At 29.8% G+C, this 24,897-nt stretch overlaps 2 protein-coding genes across 2 annotated transcripts; both read left to right on the top strand.

Moving 5' to 3' along the window:
• The first annotated feature begins 753 nt into the window (after nt 1–753).
• Nucleotides 754–5,119, top strand: LOC116403432 (proactivator polypeptide-like 1). Its single transcript, XM_031884574.1, has 5 exons — nt 754–890; nt 1,819–1,885; nt 2,273–2,470; nt 3,158–3,217; nt 4,633–5,119. Exons 1-5 carry the CDS (start codon nt 754–756, stop codon nt 4,795–4,797), a joined length of 627 nt encoding a protein of 208 aa, XP_031740434.1. The 3' UTR covers nt 4,798–5,119.
• Nucleotides 5,120–10,865: 5,746 nt separating this feature from the next.
• LOC101209068 (CBL-interacting protein kinase 2) lies at nt 10,866–13,998 on the top strand. The gene is given in 3 exon segments (XM_004149875.3): nt 10,866–11,059; nt 11,934–12,873; nt 12,875–13,998. Coding segments are annotated over 2 exon segments (1,413 nt in total). The 5' UTR covers nt 10,866–11,059; nt 11,934–12,243; the 3' UTR covers nt 13,658–13,998.
• Nucleotides 13,999–24,897: the final 10,899 nt, after the last annotated feature.

A 24,897-nucleotide genomic window follows, 5' to 3' on the forward strand; every position in this document is an offset into this window, starting at 1 on the left:
ACATTTTAAATAATAATAAAATATTAAAATTATTTATCAAATATAACAAAATTAAACTTTATAGTTATATTTTATAAATATTTTGATTTTTGAGTTAACTGTAACAAAAATATATTTTATAAATAGTTTTTCTCGGGAACACGATTTTAAACTCGGAGATAAAAGATTGTGAGGAATAGATAGATATGCTCAAGTTAGCACAAATCCAATTTGGTTAGAGTCTAATTTAGAAATTGATTAGAAGAAAATTTGAAAGTATAATTAGATATTGTGAGGAGAGAGATTGTGTTGAAATTGAAAGTTGCAATTTGTCAAACCAATAGTTGAAGAGGAATTCATTCTATCGTCGACGAAGAAGGGACAATCATAGCCTGGCTGTCTAAGCGAAGGTATGTATGCATTTCTCTTCATTTTGATTCTTATTCTTTTCGTTAATCCACAATTCTTCATTCCGCAAAGCGGATAATTCATGTGAAGAAGAAGAATAAGAAGATTTAACGATCATCCGTGTTCAATTTTCCGATCATCAATTTCTTTTTCCTTTTCTAGGGTTTTTTTTTGCTTCCCCCATTTCTTTCCTTCTCTTAATTTTAGCCTTACAAATATCTTTTAATCTTTTTGTTGCTGTTCGTCAGTAGAGTTCATATTGTGGTTGAATCGATAAACGTTGACTTCGAAAACGTTATCTAATACATTTGAGATTTATTCTTTTTTTTTTTTGGTTAATTGTTGTCTTTACAGGCATCAGGCGCTATGGATTTGAGATTTGCAATTGTTTTTCTTCTTGTTCTGGGTGTTGCTTGTGGTTGTGAGGCTAGAAACTTGGCGTCATTTGGTAATTCTTTCGGCGTACTTTTGATGATTCTTTTTGTTGTTTACGATTGGCGAAAGTTATGTTTCAGTTTCGGTTTTGATCTTTTAGAAACCTTGATTTTATTGTACCAAGTCCTCGTGGTTACTAATTCTTAAAAGAAAATTGTTATGATGCTTAATGGATTGAAAATTGATGTAATAACAAAGAAGTCATTTAGGGGTGATTAAAGTTATTTATTATGTGGGTAAGATTACAAGATGTGAGTAAGCTTTTGATTAATTTGGCGGATAGGACTATTTCATAAAATTAAAATTGAGAATTTCTAACTCAATGGATGTTGTCTATTTAATTTTTCATATCACTTTGTCCATAAATTTAGATGTGATCACAAATATTTGATTGAAAAGACTTAGCTAAAGGATGAAATTGAAGCTTTGGCTTTGGCTACTTCTTGTGGGACTTCCTCCTTTTGGAGAGAGTTCTTTCCTCCCTCTGTCCTATTCCCAATCCTCAATAGGGGTTGACGTATGGTTGTTGAGTTGCTCTTTTGGTTTTAATAAATTTCACTATTTCAGTTTAAAAATAAACAAATAAACAAGTAAATGAAGCTTTTAAAAGTTTTGGAATGAAGTTATAAAGGGATTTTAACACAAGAGACTAAATGATATATTCTAGCGTTAGAATTCAATGGTTCTGGCTTTTTTATCCTGATTTTTGGTCATTTCCCTATTACTCACTACTCGGTCTTTAAGAATTCCAACAAAATACAAGGGTTGTGTGAAAGATGATTTTCAATTTGAAAAGGCATTCAGCCTTCTGCTTTGAATGATTATTTTATTGCATCAGAAAAAGTTACCATTTCTGCTTTTTCAGATTCTGAGTTAAGTTACCTGGAGCAAGAGAAGGACGTTGAGGCTTTATCTGAAGCTTCCAGCAATTCAAAGATATGTACGCTTTGTGAGAGCTTGATCAGTCAGGCAGTTGAATATTTTGCTGATAACCAGACCCAGAGTGAGATTATTGGTCTTCTCCGGCAAACATGCGCGTGTGGCGGGCGTGTTCAAGGAAGAGGTACAACTTCACGTTCCCATCTTACATTTTTTATCACACAAATATTCATGAGTGTGGGGTTTGAAATGATAGATAATTATTTCCCTTTTAAAACGAAGGAAATCTTCTAACCAATTCTACTAGGGGTTGTTTGGCTGACCGACTTCTTAAGTTGGCGACTTGGTGTTAACCACTCAACTTCACTAATAAGTGTGGGTCATTTATCGAGAACTCACCCCAAACTTCAACTTACTAACTCTAACATATTAATCCTGTGCTTATTAACCCAACTCAGTAGGCCAAACACCCGCAAGTATTTATATCTTCCCCATTTGTCTGAATTGAAGGGACAAGAGAGAATATAATTTTCTGTTAATAATATTATATTGTCTTCAAATCAACTTTCAGTGCATCAGTCTGGTGGACAGCTATGTGCCTCTCTTCTTCTCGAAGATTTCCTCAATTGAACCTTCTAGCATCTGCCAATCAGCCCACATCTGTGAGCAAGTTACTATAATCTCCTCGCTGTTTCAGGACCATAACTGTGAATTCTGTCATCAGACTATTTCAAAAATATTGGATAAGTTGAAAGATCCTGACACACAGGTTTGATATTACACACTCTGCTAGTTATGTTGTAACGAACGTATGTTATGGTGTTTACTTTTGGTCAATAGGAAACAATATTTAAGGATTATAAATTAACATACTTACACAGATAGATCATAGGGAAAGGTACCATAGATGGAGACAAATCTACAACTTTTCCTTGAAGATAGTAATTGTAATATTTGGCGAGGGTAGGAGAATTAACAAAAATATTGTGAAAACTAAGATGTATGTGATGGCGTTCAAATTTTACAGATATGCAGTGTGGTCAGTAAGAAATGAACGGACTTAAAATTTGAGTAGGCTGAAAGAAAACAATTTAGTTGCTATCCTGCCCATTCTGTTGTGGGGTTTTGTGTGGTCTTCACCATTTTATGGGAGCATTGAATAGAATAAAATTGAATGGCTTTTGGCTATCAACTTAGAAGTATGGAGGATATGGCTTGCCAAACTATTCAATACTCATGATAATATCAAACCTTGCCACAGATTCTATTATTGTTAAGAAACATATATCTCTTGTGGGCAGTAGTTTCTTGAAGTATTTATGTATGTGCATGTGTTGCATTCTCTTTGCTATGAACTAAACTTTATCATTTACCGGGGGGTGTAATGAATGATTAAATGATGTCCTGTGTACTGAAGGTTCCTGACATCTTGCTTATTTTGCTTTCTGTCTATCAGATAGAGATACTTCAGACGCTTCTGAATATGTGTGACTCTATTAATTACCGCGTGAAAGAGGTAAGAAAAATTTTCGATGTCAATGCTTCCATTACCTGCCCACATATCTTTTCTGGTTTTCCTGTTTGAGAAGAGTAAAAAGCATATATTGTTCATGTCTGTGTCTATTCCCCATTTTTATCCATTTGAAGTTCATAAGTCATCTAAAAGATAAGTCCTTTCACATTTATGTATCCAAATGTAACCCGGCTGAGAGGAGATTATATTCCTCTTATATCCAGTCTTGAGTCTAGATCCCACGCCTTAGAATAAGTTCATGATCACCGCTCATTGACCTTGTGGGCAGTGAGCAGTGCTGCAGAGTTCTCTAAACCAAACCATGAGGTGCACTGAAGCTTTAAGTTTAGGGGGGCAAGGTGCAAAAAAAGACAATTTCTTCTAAAAGTTTGTTGTTATTTTTTGTTTATTTTATAAATGATGTGTATGATTGAGAGATAGCAACTTATTTTCCTTTAAGTATACAAGGATTTTGGGGAAAAAAACAGAAATTAGAGGTAGGGAAAAGGTGATTCGGGATATTTGGAGTGAGAGGAATGTTTGGGTGTTTAGAGGTAGAGGAGAAGAAACCCTTATTATTATTGTCTATCCTTTTTTTCCCCTAAAAAACAGACCTCCCACAGCCACGATATCCCTCATTTCTCCATGCCCAAACCTTGACGCCCAAATGGTCACACCCAAATCTTACCCATAAAATCATGAATTTTATGGTGTTTAACTTGTTATTTTGATGTTTTCATATGAAATATTTCACATACATATTTATAATTTTTTAATAAAAATAATGCATCTCCAACATGCCGTGTCATACTTTTTGAAAATTGGCATGTCGGTGTCGTCGTTTCGCATGTCGGTGTCTGTGCTTCCTAGCTCTTACCCATGTGTTTGACATCAACACAAGGGGTAGAATGACATCTTTAAACCTTACTAATAAGTCTCCAAGCTTTCAGTTTTGTGTCTAACATGTCATTGACCCATTTGACATTTCTAAAATTCAAAGTCTATTAGACACAAAATATGTTTATGAACTTATTTGACAATTTTTAAGTTAAAGTACATAATAGACACAAAATTGAAAGTTTGTAGATGTATTAAATACTTTTAAAAGTTTAGAGACCTGTCATATGTCTGAAAGTTCATGGATTGAATTATAATTTGATCTATTTTAAATTATTAAGCTTTCCACTTGAAGGCTTGAACAGATGACTTTCGATATTATACTTCTAAATATCCACAAGTGTTTACCATCAGCTTCTAGTACTGTTTCCCTCCCCCAAATCCAAAAACTAGTTCAATCACTGTGATTCTCTCCCATTCGTATCTAAAATATCTCACAGCCCATTACATAACTGATGTGGGACAATAAATGACCAATATGTTATATTGATGTTGTGACATTTTTTTTTATCATTGAGCAGTGCAAGAAATTGGTATTTGAATATGGGCCTCTGATCCTTGCCAACTCGGAGAAAATTCTGGAACAAACAGATATTGGCAAAGCAATACACGCTTGTCCAGCCAAACCTCTTGGTGACAACGCTGTATCATCTGTTGGAACTGTGCCTTCGCTTGCCGACGCCTGAATTCGCGTGCCAGACATGATGGGGGGATCTACATATTGTGTATGAAGGAAAATGGGTAAAGACAATGACTTTTTGATTGCCCCCCTGTCTGTTTACGAATCTGATATGATTCACATCTGTCCATGGTGGTCTGTGTAAACATGTACATTGATATGTGGATATATATGATTGGCTGTTGCATTGTCGAGTAAATAATTAAAGATGCTTTGTTGGTAAAGCTGTTCAATTTGAATTTTTGATGTAGACTTTGCTTGAGATGGAACTTGGAACTATTGTTGATAATGCTCTGCTTAAATTAGAAATTAATGTTCTTTTGCTTTTAGTTCTTGTGTTGTTTTGGTATTTAGCCTTTTGAACTTTGGATCGGAGGAATAACTATTTTTGTGATTTTGAGGCAGAAATAGATATTTTAGGGTGATAGGTTTTCTACTTCTTCTAACGTGTTAGACGTGCGAAAACTTGAAATGTGTTTAATTTCGATCAGATCAAATCTGTAGACAGGTTGCACCAATTTTCATATGATTATTTTAATGAAAAAAAAATTTAAAAGAAAAAGACTTTGATATCTGGTTTCGCATTTTAAAATCCTTCCTAGTTAAGCACTTGGGTCAAATGCACTATATCAGATTGTTTCTCACAAAAGCACTTTATTAGTGAGGTTGTAGGTCTCATAGTGTAAACACCTTGATTCAAAATGAGGAATGAAGTTCACTAGTGACTCCTTGAATCAAACACCTTTGTATTTTAGAAAATTAGAAAAGAAAGTTCTAGAGATGTAACTTAGTTTGAATATGATATTTGTCTTTTCTTAACGTCTAAAAATTGTAATGAGTTGCAAATTCTTTAATTAAAATATTATTTTGAAGTAAAGAATGAATTGGAGTTGGAGGTAGAGATAGAAAATGGAACAAAAAGTGATATCCATCTCCACCGCGCATCTATAACTTCTGAAAGGGAATGGCGGCCACGGAATTTAAGGTACACCGAGTGGTTGGTTTCGTTGAAGGAAGAAAACAAAATTGGAAAAAATAGGACTAAAAGGGTATTCAAGTAAATGACTCACACCATGAGGAAGACGACAAAATAAGAAACAAATAGGGTAGAGAAATGGAGAAAACGGGAAGGAAGAGACGTGTGTGTGTCTGTTACCCAATACGATGAATGGTGCAGCCTGGAGCTTTCTCGTTGTCCTTACGTGTGTTTTGATGATTGGTGGGAGTCATCAAGTTAGGTGACGGGTGTTGAAGCCTTCTCTCATAAACTGCTCACTTGGTCACTCGTAGTACCCAAACCCAACACCTCTTTCTTTCTTTCTTTATTATTATTGTTATTATTTTGAGGCAACAGCGAGACAGTACTCTACCTAACCACACCTCATTTTCCTCTTCATTTTTTCTTGGAATTACCTTTTTCTACTCCCAATCCTTTCATTTGATTTTTTCCACCAGTATTTATAGATATGTGAACCTTTTAATACTCGGCACATATTCAACCATTTTCTAGTTTGAGGGGACAATTTAGTTTTTCTTTGATCCTAGTTCAGTGCATGTTTAATAAAATAAATCAATTTTTACTATATCATATAAAATTAATTTTTTAAAAAATTAATAACATGTTTCATAATCATTTTAACTATTTACAAGTTATAATACAAATTTATATATATATACAACTAAGATAAATGTCGATAGAAGTCTACGATTGAAGTATGCTAATAAAAAACTATCAACATTTATCGGTGGTAGAAATTAATAGAATTTTATAGTTATAGAGGTTGATAGAAGTATGTCAAAATCTATCATTAATAAATAATATTGATAAAAGTTTATCGGTAATAAATATGAGACCAACAACGTGAACCATATGTTTTTTCTTGTTCATTTAAATGAATTTGTGAAAATTTCTCCATTTTTTTTTTCATTTTTTTCCCTTATATAAGAAAATTTTGTAGTGCCTAAAGAAGTTTAGACATGTGGTTTCCACCAGAGACAAGATGTTGAAATTTGTTTCTATCTCATTTTGTTAATCTTTTTTAATCCAATTTGATTGACCACAACTCTTAACAAATCTGCTTTACTTTCTACTTTCTACTTTCTAAGCCAAACAATTATTGAATGTATAATCAATAAGTTATAATATTATATATTAAATAATTAAAGCTTTTACGAATCTTCTTTTGTTTTTCTTTTGTAATTAAATGCACTATTTTAACTCTTAATCTATCTTTAATTTTCTCATTAAATTAAACCCGGACTTTCCCAATTATCATTTTTCTTTACAAAACCAAGCTTTTACAATATATATATATCTACTTTTATTTTCAAATATAATTAAATAAACTAAATATTACTATATTTATAAATATTTTGAAATTTTTTATTATCTAAAATAAAATTTCCTATTTCATGTCATCTAAGTTTATTTACATGTTTTTATTTTTTTAAGAAATGATGTCAAGTTTGAAAATATTAATTTTATGTTTTAAAATTTGAATAAGAACGTAAGGTTGTGTTTTGAAGTGATTTTGAGATCAAAATCATTTTTTCTTCGAATGATATTGTTTCGAATGAAGTAAAAAGTTGATTTTAATTAGAAAAATAAAATAATATCAAATTGATTTGAGAAAAGATAAGACACCGCGGGACATTAAATTGTGAATAACACAAACAATTATATACGTTTTGAATTTTCTTTTAATATCTATATATAACATATATCAACTATGCATATAAAAACTTATCTTTAATTAGTTAAATAATTATTTTTCAAATAAAAAATACAATTAGTAACGGAATAATTTTAAATTAACTTTTGAAACTAAATTGAAAGGAAAATCAGTTATAAGAGTTTGGTAGAAAAAGAAATTATGTTTTGTTATTTTGTTTCTATTTTTAGAAAAAGGAAAGTTTGGTACATAATAAAGTTTTATTGTTGAAAAGTCATTTTACAAAATGAATGATAAGCTCAAACTCTTTTTTTCTAAAAACCAATACCTCTCACTATCACTTCCAAACAAACCAAATCTTATAAAATAAAAGTGATGAGGAAACAAGTGTACTTTTAAAAGATAGAAACAAAACAATAAATTGGTCATTAAAATGAGTATAAATTTCGTAGTTAAATTTAGGGCAAATGTTATTGTTTAAAAGAATAAGAATATGTTTTTTTAATAGATGAAAAATGTTGGATGTTCTTTTATTTTCTTTCCTATTTTTTTTTCTTTTTTAACATAGAGAAAGGCATCCAAAATTGAAGAAGGAAAAAGTCCCAACACCTCCTAAAATCTTTCAAACTTTAAGAATTAAAAAACCAAAGGTATTAGAAGAGTTTTTTTTCCCTTCAGCTATTAACTAAATATCTGTAATTGTTAGATTTAATGGAAAATTTTAACTATAACCTACAGTTTTTTTTTTCTTTGAACAATCGTAATGTATATATAACTATTCATACCTTCTGTGTGCCTATTTTGAACACAATATGTGATTATTATAGTTATACGATCTACATTTCATAGTCGTCTTCTTTTCTACCGTCTTTTGAAACTATAACTTAATTATAACTTTTTTTAATTAGAATTAAAACTTATTAATTTAAAATTTAATTTATATAGAACAAAATAAAAGATCTAACATTATCGTGGGTTGAGTTACATGTCGATTCAATTAATCATGACTCTACCTCAAAGCTTGATAGTAAAAACAAATAACAAATGGTGGACCATGCACAATAAATAGAGGAGATGAAGAAAATGATCAAGGAGATGAGTTAGACACAGAGAGATCCGTGATCACTTGGGGTATTCACTTTTCAATGTTTAATTTGCTTAGTTTTTGCATCTGTGATATTCTAATTATACTTTTATGTTATTTGTAGGTTTGACGTCTGTTAATTACAGTGCACTAGAGCATTAACTTTCGAGTTTTTTTTTTTTAATGTATTTGTTTTGAATTATGTAATTGTTTTTTTTTGTGTTGAACATATTTCATGAATCATTTTGTAATGAATGAAAATATTTTCATTTTAATCATTTTACTACAAATTTTACTACATTGGGGCTTAGTTAAAATAAAAAGAAAAATATATTTAATAATAAAATAAAAAAATAATAAAAAAAAAATGACAAAATAAATAAAAGATTTAAAGCCTTCTGCGACGCCACGCTGCGGAAGCCTTTTGCGACGTGTTGACGCATGCGTCAAGGAAATCTTCCTCGTTGTTGACGTGGTCTACGTCGGAGAAAGTATCATCGATGGGCTTTCCTCGACGTGTCTGCCGACATAGTCCCTAACGTTGCGGTAACCTTCTGCAACGTTGGTGAGGGTTTTCGGCAACGTGTTGCTGCACAGAGAAAAGTCTTATTTCTTGTAGTGAAAAGACGTACCAAAGTACAACTAACTCCTAGGTAGTAAACATCATAAAATAGGTTGAACGACAAACCTCAGTGTTCCTTCTATTGGCACTATTCGCACAAGGTTTCTAAAGAAACGTATTTCGTAGAGTTGAACTTGTGTTTGATGTTATGTTTGTGTTTATTTTGATGCAAAATAGTTTGATCTCTAGTACTTGATTTTTTGATTTTTTTTTTTTTGTTGATTGCTTAGGTTTGATATTCAAATTGAAGTCTTGAAAGAATATTTGTATCTCCAAAGAACTTGAGCTTTAAGGAGTAGTTTAAAAAGTTTCTCCCAATTACAAAAAGCAATTTGTTAGCACAAGGTTTTCGAAGAAATATGTTTCGTAGAGTTGAACTTGTATTGATGTAGGTTACAATGCGATGTGGTTCGATTTCTAGTACTTGATCATCTTTTTCTCTATAGGTTAAATGCTTATACTTGATGTAGTTCAGTTTCAAGAGCTTGGAAGTTTTTTGAATGTTGAGAAAATTCTCTTTAGGCTCTGAGAAGTCTAAATTGTTGGACCTTACAAATGGAGATAAATTTTAGTTATTAAGTGGACTTTATCGGCTTGGGCTTGGTTGACCTTTGGATCGAACCCCTGAGTCCAACCATATAGATTTTGACCTTATTTAGTATTTGTGCTAAATTAAATCTAATTTTGAACTCAATTGAACTTTAGCCTAAATAAATAATATTTAATTGGATCAAAATAATTAATTTTATCCAACAATTTTGATGAAAACACGTGGCTTCACTAGAATTTATCAGTTTATGTATTTAATTTCAATTTGGAGCACATATTAGCCTTTAGTTAGTCTAGATTTCCATAGTTAATTTGATAAATAAGGTTCACTAAATAAAAGTGTTAAATGTATAAATAGAAAAACATCACAATCCATAAGATATACATTATCTCTTTACTGGATGCTTACCATTCTTGCTTGGTACTAGTACTAGCATAATGTGTGTGAAATGAGTACCAAATTGATATTAAGTTATAAGAAATGAGCATCACATTGATATTAAGATAATGATTTATAAATACATGCAAATCCTCCACAATCAAGTCACCTTAAACATGATTCAAGCATATCATGAAAAAGTCATACAAATAAGGGGCGTAGATCAAGCATTAGCATACATATTTAAATGGTTTGATTAATTGAATAATGAGTTTTAAATGGCCACGTTTTGGTTAGCTTTCATTTTATTATGTACCATTCCAATAGTTTCTTTGTACAAAGTCTAATTTAATTTAGATGTGAAGAAAAGGCATCATCAATCCCAATGTTAAATCTCAAATCCCAAACCACATATTTTAAACTTAAAGAGAAGAAGAAAGTAATAATTTAGTCATCAAATTGACAGAAACGCGTAATAAACTATAAAGTTAGATCTTAAACTTCCAACCATATATTGTTTTTCCTTATTTTCTTAAAAAGAAAATAAGTTTAAATACCGTTGAACCCTAAAATAAAAAAGAAGAAAAGAAGAAAAAGCAAATATTAAAAGTTAAAGAGTAATGAGTGATGAGCACCACACAAATTCAAATGATGGGAATGAGATGGCAGAATCTGTACTTTGATGAAAGTTGGAGGGTCTTTTCGTCAATTCATTACATATGTATGAGACGGTTATGGTGTCTTTCAAAGGACCACACTATTAAAATCGAGTCCTCTGTCCTCTGCTTATCAATTCCAAACTTGTGCATTTTCATTTTCATTTTCATTTGCGTTTAGGGTTTGAGTTTTTCACAATTTCACCTTTACCTCAATTCCATTACCTACATTCTCAACCTTCTTCCCTGTTTTCTACCTAGTTTTTTCAAATTTCATCAACTCATTCTCGATTACTCCAGTTTCTCGGTAAGTCATTGTAATTAGATGATTTTGATGTCGAGTTTTTTTTTTTTTTTTTTTTTTTAATTTTGTTTCAATGGTATTGAAATCTGATTTCTGCGTCTATTTATTGTTTATGTTCGATTTTTTTTTTATTATTATTTTTTGGTTTTGGAGATTGAGAGGATATGAAGTTTCTTGATGTGTTCACTTCAGCTCACTGTGTGTATTGGCCAATACGGCTTTGTTATTGTATTATTTTCAATTAAGCACTGCAATTATATGATTTTGTTTTGGTGTTCTTCCTATTGATTTTGTTTATTAGATGATTTTTTTTTTTTTGAAATATTGTTTATTAGATGTAGATCTCGGATTAATGATATTTGATGCTGAAGTTATGAATCGGCATTTCTTTTATTTCTTGTTCTCTTCGTGTTCTGTTTGGTTCCGAGAATGAGTGGATATTGATTTTTCTACATCTCTTCTCTCTCTCGATTTGTCAAAGTTATGAATCACTGAGTACTTGTTAATTTGGCTTCTGAGTTATTTTTATTTTTTAATCGGTTTAATACTTTCCATCATTAATTGGAAACATGTGACTGTGCAACCTTATTCTTGCACCATGAGATTTTTCTAGATTAATATTTTCCTCTGTCTGCATCTATATCGCTATTGTTGGCTTCGCCGTTTGGTTTGTGTTTCAGGTCGCGAGTTTTCTCTCTCCTGGGAATTGGATGGTTCATTCATTCTTATTTCATGTTATATACGTGATTATCTTGGACTTTAATCAGTTATATCCATGTCAACTACATATTTGAATATAAAAATATTAGATTTAGTGTTATGTGATTTTCAATTTTAATTTCACCCAATTCTTTCTGACTCGTCTCATGTTCTGCAGTTTGATTCAAGGCACTTGGGAATGCTGAAATATGTGTGTGCAAGTCGAGCCTTTCTTCTCTGACGTTGATGATGAGGCTATTCACCCATCGTGGATGCGCTCTTACGCCCTTCATGAAATTGGTTATTTAATTCGTCAACCGTACAGATTGGGATGCCAAATGCTCACTGCATCTTGCAATACAAGAGAACTTGTATTCAAGCATAGCGATAGCGAAGATGGTTGAGTTTATATCTAAATATTAGTTGACTGATTGTTTTGTCCAGTGGTAGTAGCTGTTACTATTTTGTTTTAGTGAAGTACTTTTGTCATGGAGAACAAAGGGGCTATCTTGATGGAACGTTATGAATTAGGAAGGCTGCTGGGGCAGGGGACCTTTGCCAAGGTTTACTATGCTAGAGACATTAAAAGTGGCTTAAGTGTGGCTATTAAAATTATTGACAAAGAAAAGATCTTGAAGGTTGGAATGATCGATCAAATCAAGAGGGAGATCTCTGTCATGAGATTAATTAAGCATCCCAACGTCGTTGAGCTTTATGAGGTTATGGCAAGTAAAACCAAAATTTACTTTGTCATGGAATATGTCAAAGGTGGCGAGCTATTCAACAAGGTATCCAAAGGAAAGCTTAAAGAATCTGTTGCACGGAAATATTTCTGGCAGCTGATCAGTGCTGTTGATTATTGCCATAGTCGAGGGGTATGCCATAGAGATTTGAAACCGGAAAATTTATTATTGGATGAACATGGTAATCTGAAGGTTTCTGATTTTGGGTTGAGTGCTCTTGCTGAATCTAAACGCCAAGATGGACTTCTCCATACTACTTGTGGAACCCCTGCTTATGTCGCTCCAGAAGTCATTAACAGGAGAGGTTATGATGGATGCAAAGCTGATATTTGGTCGTGCGGAGTGATTTTATATGTTTTATTGGCCGGTTATCTCTCCTTTCCATGATCCTAATCTAATGGAGATGTATAAGAAGATTGGAAAAGGAGAATTTAAATTTCCCAACTGGTTTGCGCCAGAAGTGCGCAAGCTGTTGTCAAAGATATTAGATCCTAACCCAAATACCAGGATATCAATTGCCAAAATAATGGGAAGTTCTTGGTTAAGGAGGGAGTTGAATGTGAAACCACAAGTTAATACAGCAGAGGAAGTGAATGAAGGGGATCCTTTGGATCTTGATGCAGTTTTTGTGTCGACAGCCGAGGACAGAAACTCTGTTAAAGATCAGAAGCCAGAAATGGAAAAGCCATTGAATTTAAATGCTTTCGACATAATCTCCTTGTCATCAGGTTTTGATTTGTCAGGATTATTCGAGGAGGCTGATCTAAAGAAAGAAGTGAGATTCACATCAAACAAGCCTGCTTCCGTGATCATCTCAAAACTGCAAGACATTGCAAAGTGCCTGAAATTGAAAATCAAGAAGAAAGACAGAGGCCTACTGAAGATTGAAGGGTGTAAGGAAGGTCGAAAAGGAGCGGTATGTATTGATGCAGAGATTTTTGAAGTTACCCCATCATTCCATATAGTGGAAATGAAGAAGTCAAACGGAGATACATTGGAATATCGGAAGATAATGAAAGATAACATAAGACCTGCCCTGAAGGACGTTGTGTGGACCTGGCAAGGTGAACACGAACAGCAACGGAGACAGCTATTACCAGCAGAACAACAACAACAAGGACATGAAGCTCAACAACAATCTTCTAGTGATTCATTATAAATAACGCAGGACTGGTGGAGGCGTCTTCCTAGACTATGAGGTACCATATTCTCGGCCCTATCTTTTGTGTGTTATGGAACAGGCTATATAGGAAACATTTTGTAATAATAATATGTTATTTGTTAACATTACTATGTCTGAAGGATTATTGATTTGTTTGTGTTTTAAGTTTCTTTCTCCATATCTTGACTTGTAAGAGTAGACTGGTAGAATGATATCCAAGTTCATAACATTATGTATCATATGGAGATCTTGAATAAGAGTAGAATCAAGGGGTCCAAAATTGTAAGCTTTGATGGAAATTAAATGATTAATAAATAAATAATTCTCTTATGAAACAATATAAGCACTATCAAATATAACCTTAATTTTGCAATTAATGGCTTTATCTTCAGAAATAATTTGAGAATTATTATTATTATTATTATTTTAATTAAAACTTGAATCTATTCGTTTCACAATATCTTATGTAAAATTGTGATTGCCTGAATTCTTTTAGATGCTGCTTTACTATTTGGTTTATAGCTTCACAGTTCCATTTGTTATTATTATTATTTTCTCAATTCGATTTTAATAATTTTAGGTCAGATTAATGGGGTGGAGGTTTAGGGTAATGACATTATCATTGGAAACTACGATAGTTTTAACCTACCATCATGGTATTACACCCCTTTTTTTCTTTCTTTCTCCAAACCTCAATCTTTCACTCCCTAAACCTCCAATTTTTCTTTCTTTCTCAAAAACTTCAATTTTCAGGTTTTTTTTTTGTCCAATTTTCTTTCTTTTCTCCCAAATCAATCACTTCAATTTCATGGCTGCCTATCTTCTTCTTTACCATGAAAGTTTCATTTTTCTTTCTTCTTATCTCAAGCTCCACTCCCATAACTTTCATTTTTTCTCATAATATATTTGCAAATTGAAAAAAATTATTACTCTACACTACAAATCGAAAGATTTGATTCAGCCAATTAGGTTTTCTTCTATGAAACTTGTTAGGGTTTTAATATACACATAATGAAAAAACTTGAATTTGGACGGAGAAAATAGAGGAATTTAGTCCAAGAGCAATTAAAGTTGCAACAAAGAAATGGGCTAGAAGTATGGAAATTTCCTTTCAAAAAATGGGAGGTTAAGATTTGGAAAATAAAAAAACCAATTGAGAGTTGGGGAAAAAAAGAAAAGCAAATAAATAGAGATAAAAGAAGGAAACAATTTTTTTTGTATTTTGTAAACTAACTCTATCACTTTGGCTCGTCGAAAATTCTCGCTGGCAACATGACTAGAGTTTTGTGGAGATTTGTTGCCGAGAGTTGGAAGGTTGGTTGATGAGTGGCTTGACTTTGGTTCAGGAGAGCTTGAAAATTGTCTTCGTTAATTTCAGAAATTAACAAAAAAGAAAAAAAGAAAAAGGTGCAATCCATCATTTTGTGTTAGTCAAACTAACTGTCTATAATTTGAGAAATCATTTAAAACTATTTTTCAAATTTTGAAGCTAAAATATTTATTTTAAAAGTTCAATAATCAAATAGACATCAATATCAAATCTCATGAGTTAAAAGAGTCCATTTTATCCTCTAGTAAATTTAAAATTTTAAAATTAAATAAAAATCTAAGTCTTAACTGATATCAACTTTGTCTCTTCCTCCCACCTCCTACTACTACCTCCTCACTCTTCATATTATCATCCCTTTTCTTCTCCTTTTTCCCATCTTCTACTCTCTTTTTTTGAACTATCTCCTTTTAATGTGTTTATGAGAAAAAAAATTATAAAAGACAACAAATTCTTATTATAATTTCAAACAACCGCTAAATTCTTCAACCACTCCCACTCCCACTCCCACTCTCGCTCTTAAATTTAATATCCAAGAAAAATCGTGAATGACATTTAAAAGATTCCAATTCTTCTTGACTTGACTTTTGACAGTGTTAAAATAACAGTAAAAAAAACTATGAAATCATTTTCTTTCGTAACTAAAATAATACAACTTAGTTGTGTATTCCAGTATACAACTTTCATGTGGTGATGTGGAGTAAAGTCGTAGAACCTGTACACAATTTATATTAAAATATTAGACACAGTATACGACTTTGAGTAATTGTGTACGGGTTACACAACTTTATTATCCTACTTTTGTCAATTCTCTTTCTTCAACCCTATTTTTGTCGATGACTATTAAAATAACATCATCAAATTCCCTTTTTCAAATTCACTCCTCGTTGATGTATGAAAAACAATGATTGAGTTCGGTTTCATACTTCGGTTCCTATGGCCCAGCCCAAATTTGACGCCAAAATTCAAGGGCCTATTAGAGGAAGCCCGGCCCATTAATCCAATGGTAAGCACGAAATGTCTCTTTTCTTTCGTCTTTTTTCTTTACTGCAATATGGCATTGAGTTAAAGCTCCCTTCGATAATCACAAGCCACAATGATTATATTTATATATGTTGAAGCATTTTAATATTTAATAAGTATTTAAATTACAGTTTGGTTTTTGAGAAATTAAACTTTAAATTTCTGTACTAGAGAGATTAAAAGTTCATATTCTAACTATTAAATTTCTATATCTAAAAATCTCTTTCAAAACACTCTACAAATACACATAATCTATGTAACATCTTAGACAAATGGTAAATGAAAAATTGTATATATAAAGAATAAAATTGTGTTTATTTTCTCCTCATTTCCAATTATATTCTATATTTTTTTAAAAAAAAATTTGAATTCATAGCAAAATTTCTACACCAAAAAGTAACTTGCATTTTAAAAATATCTATAAAATTGTAGATCTATGATTAAAATAAAACCAAAACAAAAGGTCAGTCAAACGATGGCAAAGTCTACCTATACAACTTTTATTAAAATTTATATTTCTACATATTTTATTTCTCCTATTATAAAAAATGAAGGTTAATTATTTCATTTTTTATAGCAAAATAAAAAATTAATGAGACATTATACAAAATCTGATGTGTGATGTGTCACATATTTATGTAACTGAAGTGGTGTGACGTGGATTCCACGTAGTGTTAGGTTAATATTAAAATGTAACTGTTAATTTCTTTTAATAAAATTAAATGATTAAACTATAATATAATGTAGATATATAATAATATTGCCATATAAAATAAACATATATTCAAAGTCAAATACATTGCTAACCTTATGGATATTGACGTAAGTTACGTGTAAAAATATAAGACAATTTTAAATGATCAAATGTGAATCTTGTAATTTTTTTCTTATTTCTCGGACAAATAGTGTGAATCGTGTTTTAAGCAATGTAATTACACATATTTAAATATATATACACTAAGTAATACAAGATCAAGAATAATACAATCACATATAATAATCAAATCGATACGTAAAGAAGATTAAAAAAAAGTGATATATGATTGATCTTGTTAGAGAATCGAGACTTGAACATGTAATGTTTCTAAATACACCTATTATGATATCAACTTAAATAATCAATTCATCCAAAATCTTAAGTTAGTAGTTAAAGACAAATTTAATTATATACTACTAACAAAATCAACGTATGCGTATTTCAACTAATCTTACGACGAGAACCCACATGATCTTATAACTAATAGAAAAATTCAATTAGATAATAAAAGAATTTAGAAAAAAATAGCCTCTAGCACTTTTTTTTTTTTTTTTTTTTGCATATTATGAATATGCCACCTATGATAAGTAATTAATGATATCTGATGAGTATTAGATGGATATTAGACGGTTATCGAAAGACTATCAGAGTACTATCGGAGGGTTATCGCTTTTAAAGTTACTACTTTTGCAAATTTAAAAAATGTTGTAACATAAGGTCTTATTGTTATAAATTTTTTTGCAATTGTTATAAATCTTTTTGCTATTTTTTGCAAAAGCTTCTAATTAGTAATCTCTTTTAAATCAAAGAACATATACTCACTCATTCAGCTATCACTATTACTAATAACTAACAGTAGAATAGGAGTCGCACTCTACCCATTCTGCCTAGAAGAGATGTCTTCTCATTTACTCATTTTTTTTATTGGGATACAATACAACGTTCAACCTTTTAGTACATTTTGCTTTTTTGTCGTAGCCAACTAAAGGTCAATCAAATGTTCTAATTCTATAAATAGAATATGATTAAGTACTTTTCCTTCTTTAGTTTTGGAGAAGAGTCCTTCGTAATGAGATTGAAAATAGTATACTAGAATACTATCAACCAACTTATAATATGGTTGTGTGATGATTAACTAATTAATAACTTATTTTAGTTAATGAGTCCGACACTATTACTAATTGTTAGAAATTGTCATAATTATTTCTCTAGCAAACCCAAACACGTCTAAAAGTTAAACACTTGGACACAGATTTTTCTTCATGGTCGATCCATAGCTTAGCCTTCATACTTAGCTGAACAAAAATCTTCTCTTATTCCTAATTAGTCCTTGACACAATAGTTTCTCTCTTAGTCAACGTTATTGGTCAAACCTTCGTGAATTCTACAAGTACGTCCTATAATCTTATTGTAATTTTTTATGATGTGTAAGTTGATCACTTTAACTCTTATATGATTGAGTCTATAAGTCGATTTTTCATACTAACGGTCAAATAACTCACTTATCTAAAAATAAGCTAATTGACAAACATCCTCTTAAACCTAAATACTTAACTATATTCCTTACCCACTAGAAGAATCAAATTGAAGAGTGGTAGAATTCATGTTAAAGTTTTTAGATCATCTTTTCTATCATTTAATCCTTACTTAAATTTATAATTTTTTAGGAGTCGGACTAGGTTTTGAAAAGATTTAGGATGATAATTTGTAAGGATGGAGGTTGTGTGACAATAATATAAAAAAAGATGATAAAAGTTTTCATTTCTAAATCACCTGTATCCAAGCAAAAAAAAGAAATAATAATTGAAGTTTTTGTTAAAGTGATCTCAACTTTCGAAATAAAAGAATGAGAATGGGAGAAGTTTGCCCAATGGGGAATGGAAGGCATTAATATTACCGTCCCCATCTCCTTTATCTTCTTGTCATTAATAATTGTTATAAATGCATGTGACATAAATTCGTTGCCATTCATGAGGGTTGTTCAAATAATGGGGGCCAAAAAGTTGACTCAATTTATTTTTACCCAAAGGATATATGTTATTTCCGATATTCAATTTATTTGATGGAAAATATTTTATTTCGGATATTATTTAATTAAAAAATCTTGACTCTTATAAAACTGATATTGTTATATGATAGATTTCTACTTCTTTAATTTCTATATTTTTGTATAATCTAATAATCACTTATATTTCTCCATAACTCATTATCCACCCAAATCCCAACTCCAAGAGACAGATGCATTTTTTTAACTATTAAAGACTTTTTCTTTTGTTCATTTAGATTCTAGTTTAGGTAAAATCTATTTTTATCATATATATATATATACTCTAAGTCGTTTATATAAAAATATCTAATAACTATTCCAAACTCATTTCACTCAAACTTATATTATTATAATATAATATCCAACTTTTATAAATGTAATTTCAAATATCTATTTTGAAGTAAAAATTTTATAGCTAAATTAATTTTAACAATACAAATTTAAGGATCACAACAAATATAAAACAATCTATTTTTGAAATAAGTGCGCGAAAATCCAAAGATAATCCGTTTGTTTCAATCAATTTTAAGATGGAGCTTCATGTTATCCAAACCAACCTATGGTATCAAAGCTTCTAGTTAAAAGTAATCCACCAAAACACCTAAGAATGATATCTTGTGACATAGTTGCTTGAATTGCTCCTTTTCTATTCATAAGGAAAAGAAAGTTGGTAACAGAGTTATGTTAACCCTTGGTGAGCATTAAAAGTTACCTCTTGCATGTTTGTGGAGAAGAAGTATAAAGTTTGAATGAATTATTTAATGAAATTTATGATGATTAAGTTATTAAAATATTTTGGCCCCCACACTTTGTAAAAAATCTTCATATCCAAATTATGAGGCTCTAAGTTCATCAAACATGATTCCTTCAATTATTTATTACCTCGTTTATTTATTTTTAATTATAACAGATCCTAAAATCCTTCATTTCTTATTCATTTTAGTCCCCACATCTCCCATAAACTCCAAAATTAATAATCCTTTCCATAATATTTATCTTTTTAGGTTTACGTCTCCTTATATTTTTTTTTTCTTTTTTGACTTTTTTTTGACTTTTCTTTAAAAAATGCGAAAATAAAATATATATTTTGTATTAATCTAATTTATTTAAAAACATCCTATTGTTAAAATGTCATATTTCTTGTTTTTTTCTCTCTTGTCCTTCTAAAATTTTAAAAAATAAGTTGATTGTTTTTTACTCAAATTTGAAAAATATATATACACAAAATAACCATATTTTATTCTCTAGATTTAAACAATAATGTTATATTTATTTATTGTATATTATTATGCCCATTAACATTCATTAACCCAAAATGGCCCCTAATAATTTAGGTCATATTCGTTTTAAAACATTAGTGCACATACGGGGTAATGACAAAAATGATGATTCTTTTTTCTTTTTAAATTCAAATATTAAAAAAAAAAAAAACATTTCAATCCATATAGTTTGAAACTACTTGTGTCTATCTAATTTTAATCAAATCTTAAAATTAAATTCCATCGATTTAGTCTAGATTAAAAATTTGATTTATGTAATTGGATGAAAGTTTGAATTAGTATTTATAATTTTTAGATTTTAGTTTTTATGATTAACTTTCTAAATAATCTTTATAATTTGAATGGTAGGACTAATTTCTAACTTTCTTTTGATCACCTGAGCAACATTTGCAGTTACTTTGTTTTTTTTTTTTTATCTTTCATCTATAAATTAATTTCAAATACATATTCATGGTTGAATTAAAATTTATCGTCATTATCTTACTAAATTTGAAAAAAAAAAAACATATTAATCATCAAACTTACTATAAATACTAACTTTTAAACCAAATTTATAATTTGAAAGATTTATGAACTATATAAAACAATATAAGTTTGAACATGAACTCGAGGCTACCAAAATAAGATTTGATCATAAATAAAACAAACAGTTATCTTTCTTCTTCTTCTTCTATTTTTTTTCTTTCAATTTTTATGGTCGGTGGATGAATCACTATGCAACGTCATCTATTGGCTATTTTCTACTCATTCTAAAAATGTTAGATTTAGAAGATATTTTTGTAGAATATTGAACACAATGTGTCTCTGACTTCAAAATAAATATATATTAGATTTGAATTACCATTAATTTACTGTTTCCTTATTTTATGCTATTGAAAGGGAGGTTGAATTGGTATTTTTTTATGACAAATGAAATGGACAACTAGCAAGAAATGCATAAAACATATAGAAGAGTTAAATAAAAATGTGTTAGCTATATCGTATATGACTAGAGCACGATTTTAATGGAAATTAAATACAAAAAAATATATAAATAATAAGGCACCAATAATATAATGAGAGAGTTTATATGTATATATTGAGTTTATATATATAGATAATCAGTTTATTTTATGATTTATTATAGGTGTGTTTAATTAGGTTGAACATTTTAACCATTTGATACTGATGTGAGTAATTTTAACTAAATTTAAAGTGTACAACCACTCAAAAAATTATTTATAAAAGAATGAGTTAATCGAAAATAAATTATTTTGAGTGAAACATTTCAAGTATAAACTTTATTTAGAAAAAAAGAATTTTTTTTAGTGTGTTTGCTTTCGAATCACTCTCAAATTCTCATAATATATATATTGAGAACATTCAAAAGTACTCTAATAACGCTAATAATCTCTAGTTTTAAAAAATGCACACTTAATTAAAGTTGTATCATATGTTGTACAATGTGTTAAAAACTAAGAGAAAAACTAGGGAGACGTTATAAAGAAAACAGAACCAACACAACAGAAAACTTTGGTAATCTAGTTGTCGATGACACAACATCTACATCCGGAGGACCTTAGATCCATGATAAGAGATCATATTGCTCGTGTAGTAATTGACTATTACAATGTTATGACCTAGAGTACAACACTCTAAAAATAGGTCACTGTGCTGAGTATGAACCAACTATGTGAATTATTTGTACAATAACAATTGTCATAACATTAATAGGATCACTCCCCCTTAATCAATATTCACGTCCAATCATAGGTTCAAGCATTCTTGAATAGCTTTTTGATCTCTTATACTCGAGTATGCAGTATCGTAACACATATGTTCTTGAAAGCACAAACCGAAACGTACCACTCGCCTGAATATATCACCAGCCATGCAAAATCAAGAATAATCTTTTTCTCTCAAAACCCTTCGTTCAATAATCTGAAAGAACGGTGTACTGAGAATAACAATCCAAACCGTCCGAGAATAATGGGATATCACAACAAAACATTCGAACAGACTCAACAACCAAATCTAAAATCCAAAATAATAAATAGAATACAATAAAAGAAGTATGACGATATCATAACATAGTTTACCTTTTCATTTTCAATATATATAGGTCACAAACAAACATCACCTAATACTAACGACCAACCGCTATTAGTTATCACCTTTTCGACCCGTCATACCATCGTCACCACTCATACATCATAATCCTATCTATATAACCATGGCAAAAAATGAAAGAAAAAAACAATAAAAAGTAAAAGCTTATTTCATGAAGTAAGAATCTTTTTAAAAGTAATTAGCATAAACAACTTATTATCTAAAATGTAAAGAAAAAGAACATAAAAATGAATTTAAAAAATATGATGTACGAGATTGTTCATTGATCGTTAACTAGGAGTTATATTAGAAATCTGAACCCTACTGGGGATAGAGAAGTGTGAAGACGTAAGTTGTTTGGAAAGGATCTAAAAGAATATGCCCAAAGAAATTAGAAATATATATCGTTCTCAAAAATCTTATGGACATCAAATATTCTCACATAATTTCCTCATTCAAATTTCAATTAAACTTGATTGACTGGTGGGACCTTATTACTTTTATGCTATCTTTTTTTTCTTTCCCTCCCAATATAAACACTATAAACTCACTTGTTCTTTCCTACCTACTATTCTCTTCTTTTTCTTATATTTTTGGAAGAAAATATATATATTACATACTTTTTCTGCTTCCTGTCATCCACACATGTATTTTTAAAAATCTAATATCTGTTTGTTTTTGGAGAACTTTTTCATTCTTCATTATGTAAAAGAAGTGACATTGAAGTTCTAATCTCGAAGTCAATAGTACAAGTTTTATGTTGGTTGAGTTATGAGTACTTATGTTATCAATGTATCAAAATTTCATTGATGGATTTGTTTTAAATTTTTTCCCATGTGAATAATGTGAAACTATCGAACAAATTTACAAAATATTAATTATTGTTTTGAATTTGATTGTTATTAATTTCGACATCCAATCTTTTCTCTAGACTTTTTATTAACTAAATTTTGTCAAGGAAAAAAGAAGTATAAAAAGCCTCTATCAACTCAAAATTCAAAAGACTTGCTCTTTTTTTAAAAATAAAATAATAATAATAATACTTTTGATCCCATTAAATTAAATTAGAGAAGAAACAAAAGAAAAAAGGCATAAAAGATAAAGAAAAATTGAGCCAATAAAAACTTTAAAATAGACATGGATTTAGAGATTAACAACATTCAAATTCAATTCACCCCAATGAATGCATGCAAAAATATGTAGAAGTGTATTTTAATCGGACCCAATTTCATTTTCAAATATTTTTTAAGAATTTATATTTAACACCTTTAGTTATGAGAAAATGGCAAGAAAAAAAAGTTCATTAATGAACAATATAACCTGTCGGTGTTGGAAATTCTAACAATGGATTCAAAATTAAATGAACATTTTATTATATTTTATAAATATTTTGTTACCATTTCTTTTAAATATTTTTGAAATATATTTTTCTTTCTTTCAATTCATAGATTGGATGGGAAAGTAATTTTTGTGGCTGACTTATTTGTAGGTATAAAAAAAATCTTGTGTAGAAGGTTCTTAATTGTTTGCCCTTTGTATGATAATTTGAAAAAGAGACGAAATTGTTTTGAATTGTAGCAAACAAAAAGATAACAAAAACATTAATTAAAAAGGGAAAGGGAAAAAGAGTTAAGAGGAAAGGGCAGTGATGGAGTCATTTTGTGACGCTGCGTATAGGAAGCTTTATAATCAATCAATGAGCTATTATCCCTACGATTTGACTTCAACAAAACCAACAGTTCAACCTTTCCGATACTCATCACATCTCTAACTTATATAATTTCTCGGTCGATTACGATATTTTATGTTTTATAAATTTATTGAAATTAATAAAATATATGTTTGAGATATCATTTGAATTCTGTTTTTAAAAACTGTTTTCTAAGTGGTATAGATTTTGAAAATATTTTTATGATATTTAAGACTTTAAATACATAATTATTAAAACAAAATTTAAAACATTTAAAAAGATAGACTATGATGTTATAAATGTAATTTGTTTTTTTAATCAAAATATGTCTAATGTAATGTGTTTGTTTTTTTGGATAATATTAGTGAATAATTAGCTTGGTTTGGTTAGGTTGGAATATAATGAGTTATACAATAAATAGACTCAACTCAATATAGAAAAATATGAAATAAAAATCAACACAAAATAATTTTAACATATTGTATTATAACTTCCAAATTATTTGAAACTTGTGGTTAGTTTTTCGATAATGATTTTAGTTGGTATAGTTTTAAAATTTTAATTTTTGTGACTTGCCTTTTAACTTGTTTGCAATGGTTTAAATTACAATTCAATTTGTTTGATTATCTTGAATTTTATAAGGAGTGAAAGTTGTCCAAACAAACCAAAGTGTTACAAATTAAATTTTAAGATAAGTTATTTCAAAATAAATTTATATGTTTAGTAACAATCTAAGATGTATTTTTAAAAAATAAGTCTGTATAATAAATTGGTTTATGATAAAAAGTGAAAGCCAACTTTTAGAAAAATGAATTTTGAGTGTTTGATGGTTAATCTCTCTCTTTCCGATGAGACCGTCACCAACCAATTCTTTTGTAATTAATAAAAATTCTTTCACCATAAGAGACCAAACCAATTTTTACATCAAAAGTACTCTTAAAAGAGTTAGCAAAACACATGTGTCTTGTATATTGAGTTTTTATTAGAAGAGTTTAAATAAAAGAATATTTTTTAAAAGACGTTTT

This window comes from Cucumis sativus, chromosome 4 (genome assembly GCF_000004075.3).
Source record: "Cucumis sativus cultivar 9930 chromosome 4, Cucumber_9930_V3, whole genome shotgun sequence".
NCBI classification, from domain to species: Eukaryota; Viridiplantae; Streptophyta; class Magnoliopsida; order Cucurbitales; family Cucurbitaceae; genus Cucumis; species Cucumis sativus.

Coding starts and splice junctions, on each gene's coding strand:
- LOC116403432 (XM_031884574.1), top strand. CDS start 754: ATGGATTTGAGATTTGCAATTGTTTTTCTTCTTGTTCTGGGTGTTGCT. Junction 891..1,818: donor GTTGTTTACGATTGGCGAAA/GTTATGTTTCAG, acceptor GCTGATAACCAG/ACCCAGAGTGAGATTATTGG. Junction 1,886..2,272: donor CGGGCGTGTTCAAGGAAGAG/GTACAACTTCAC, acceptor ATCAACTTTCAG/TGCATCAGTCTGGTGGACAG.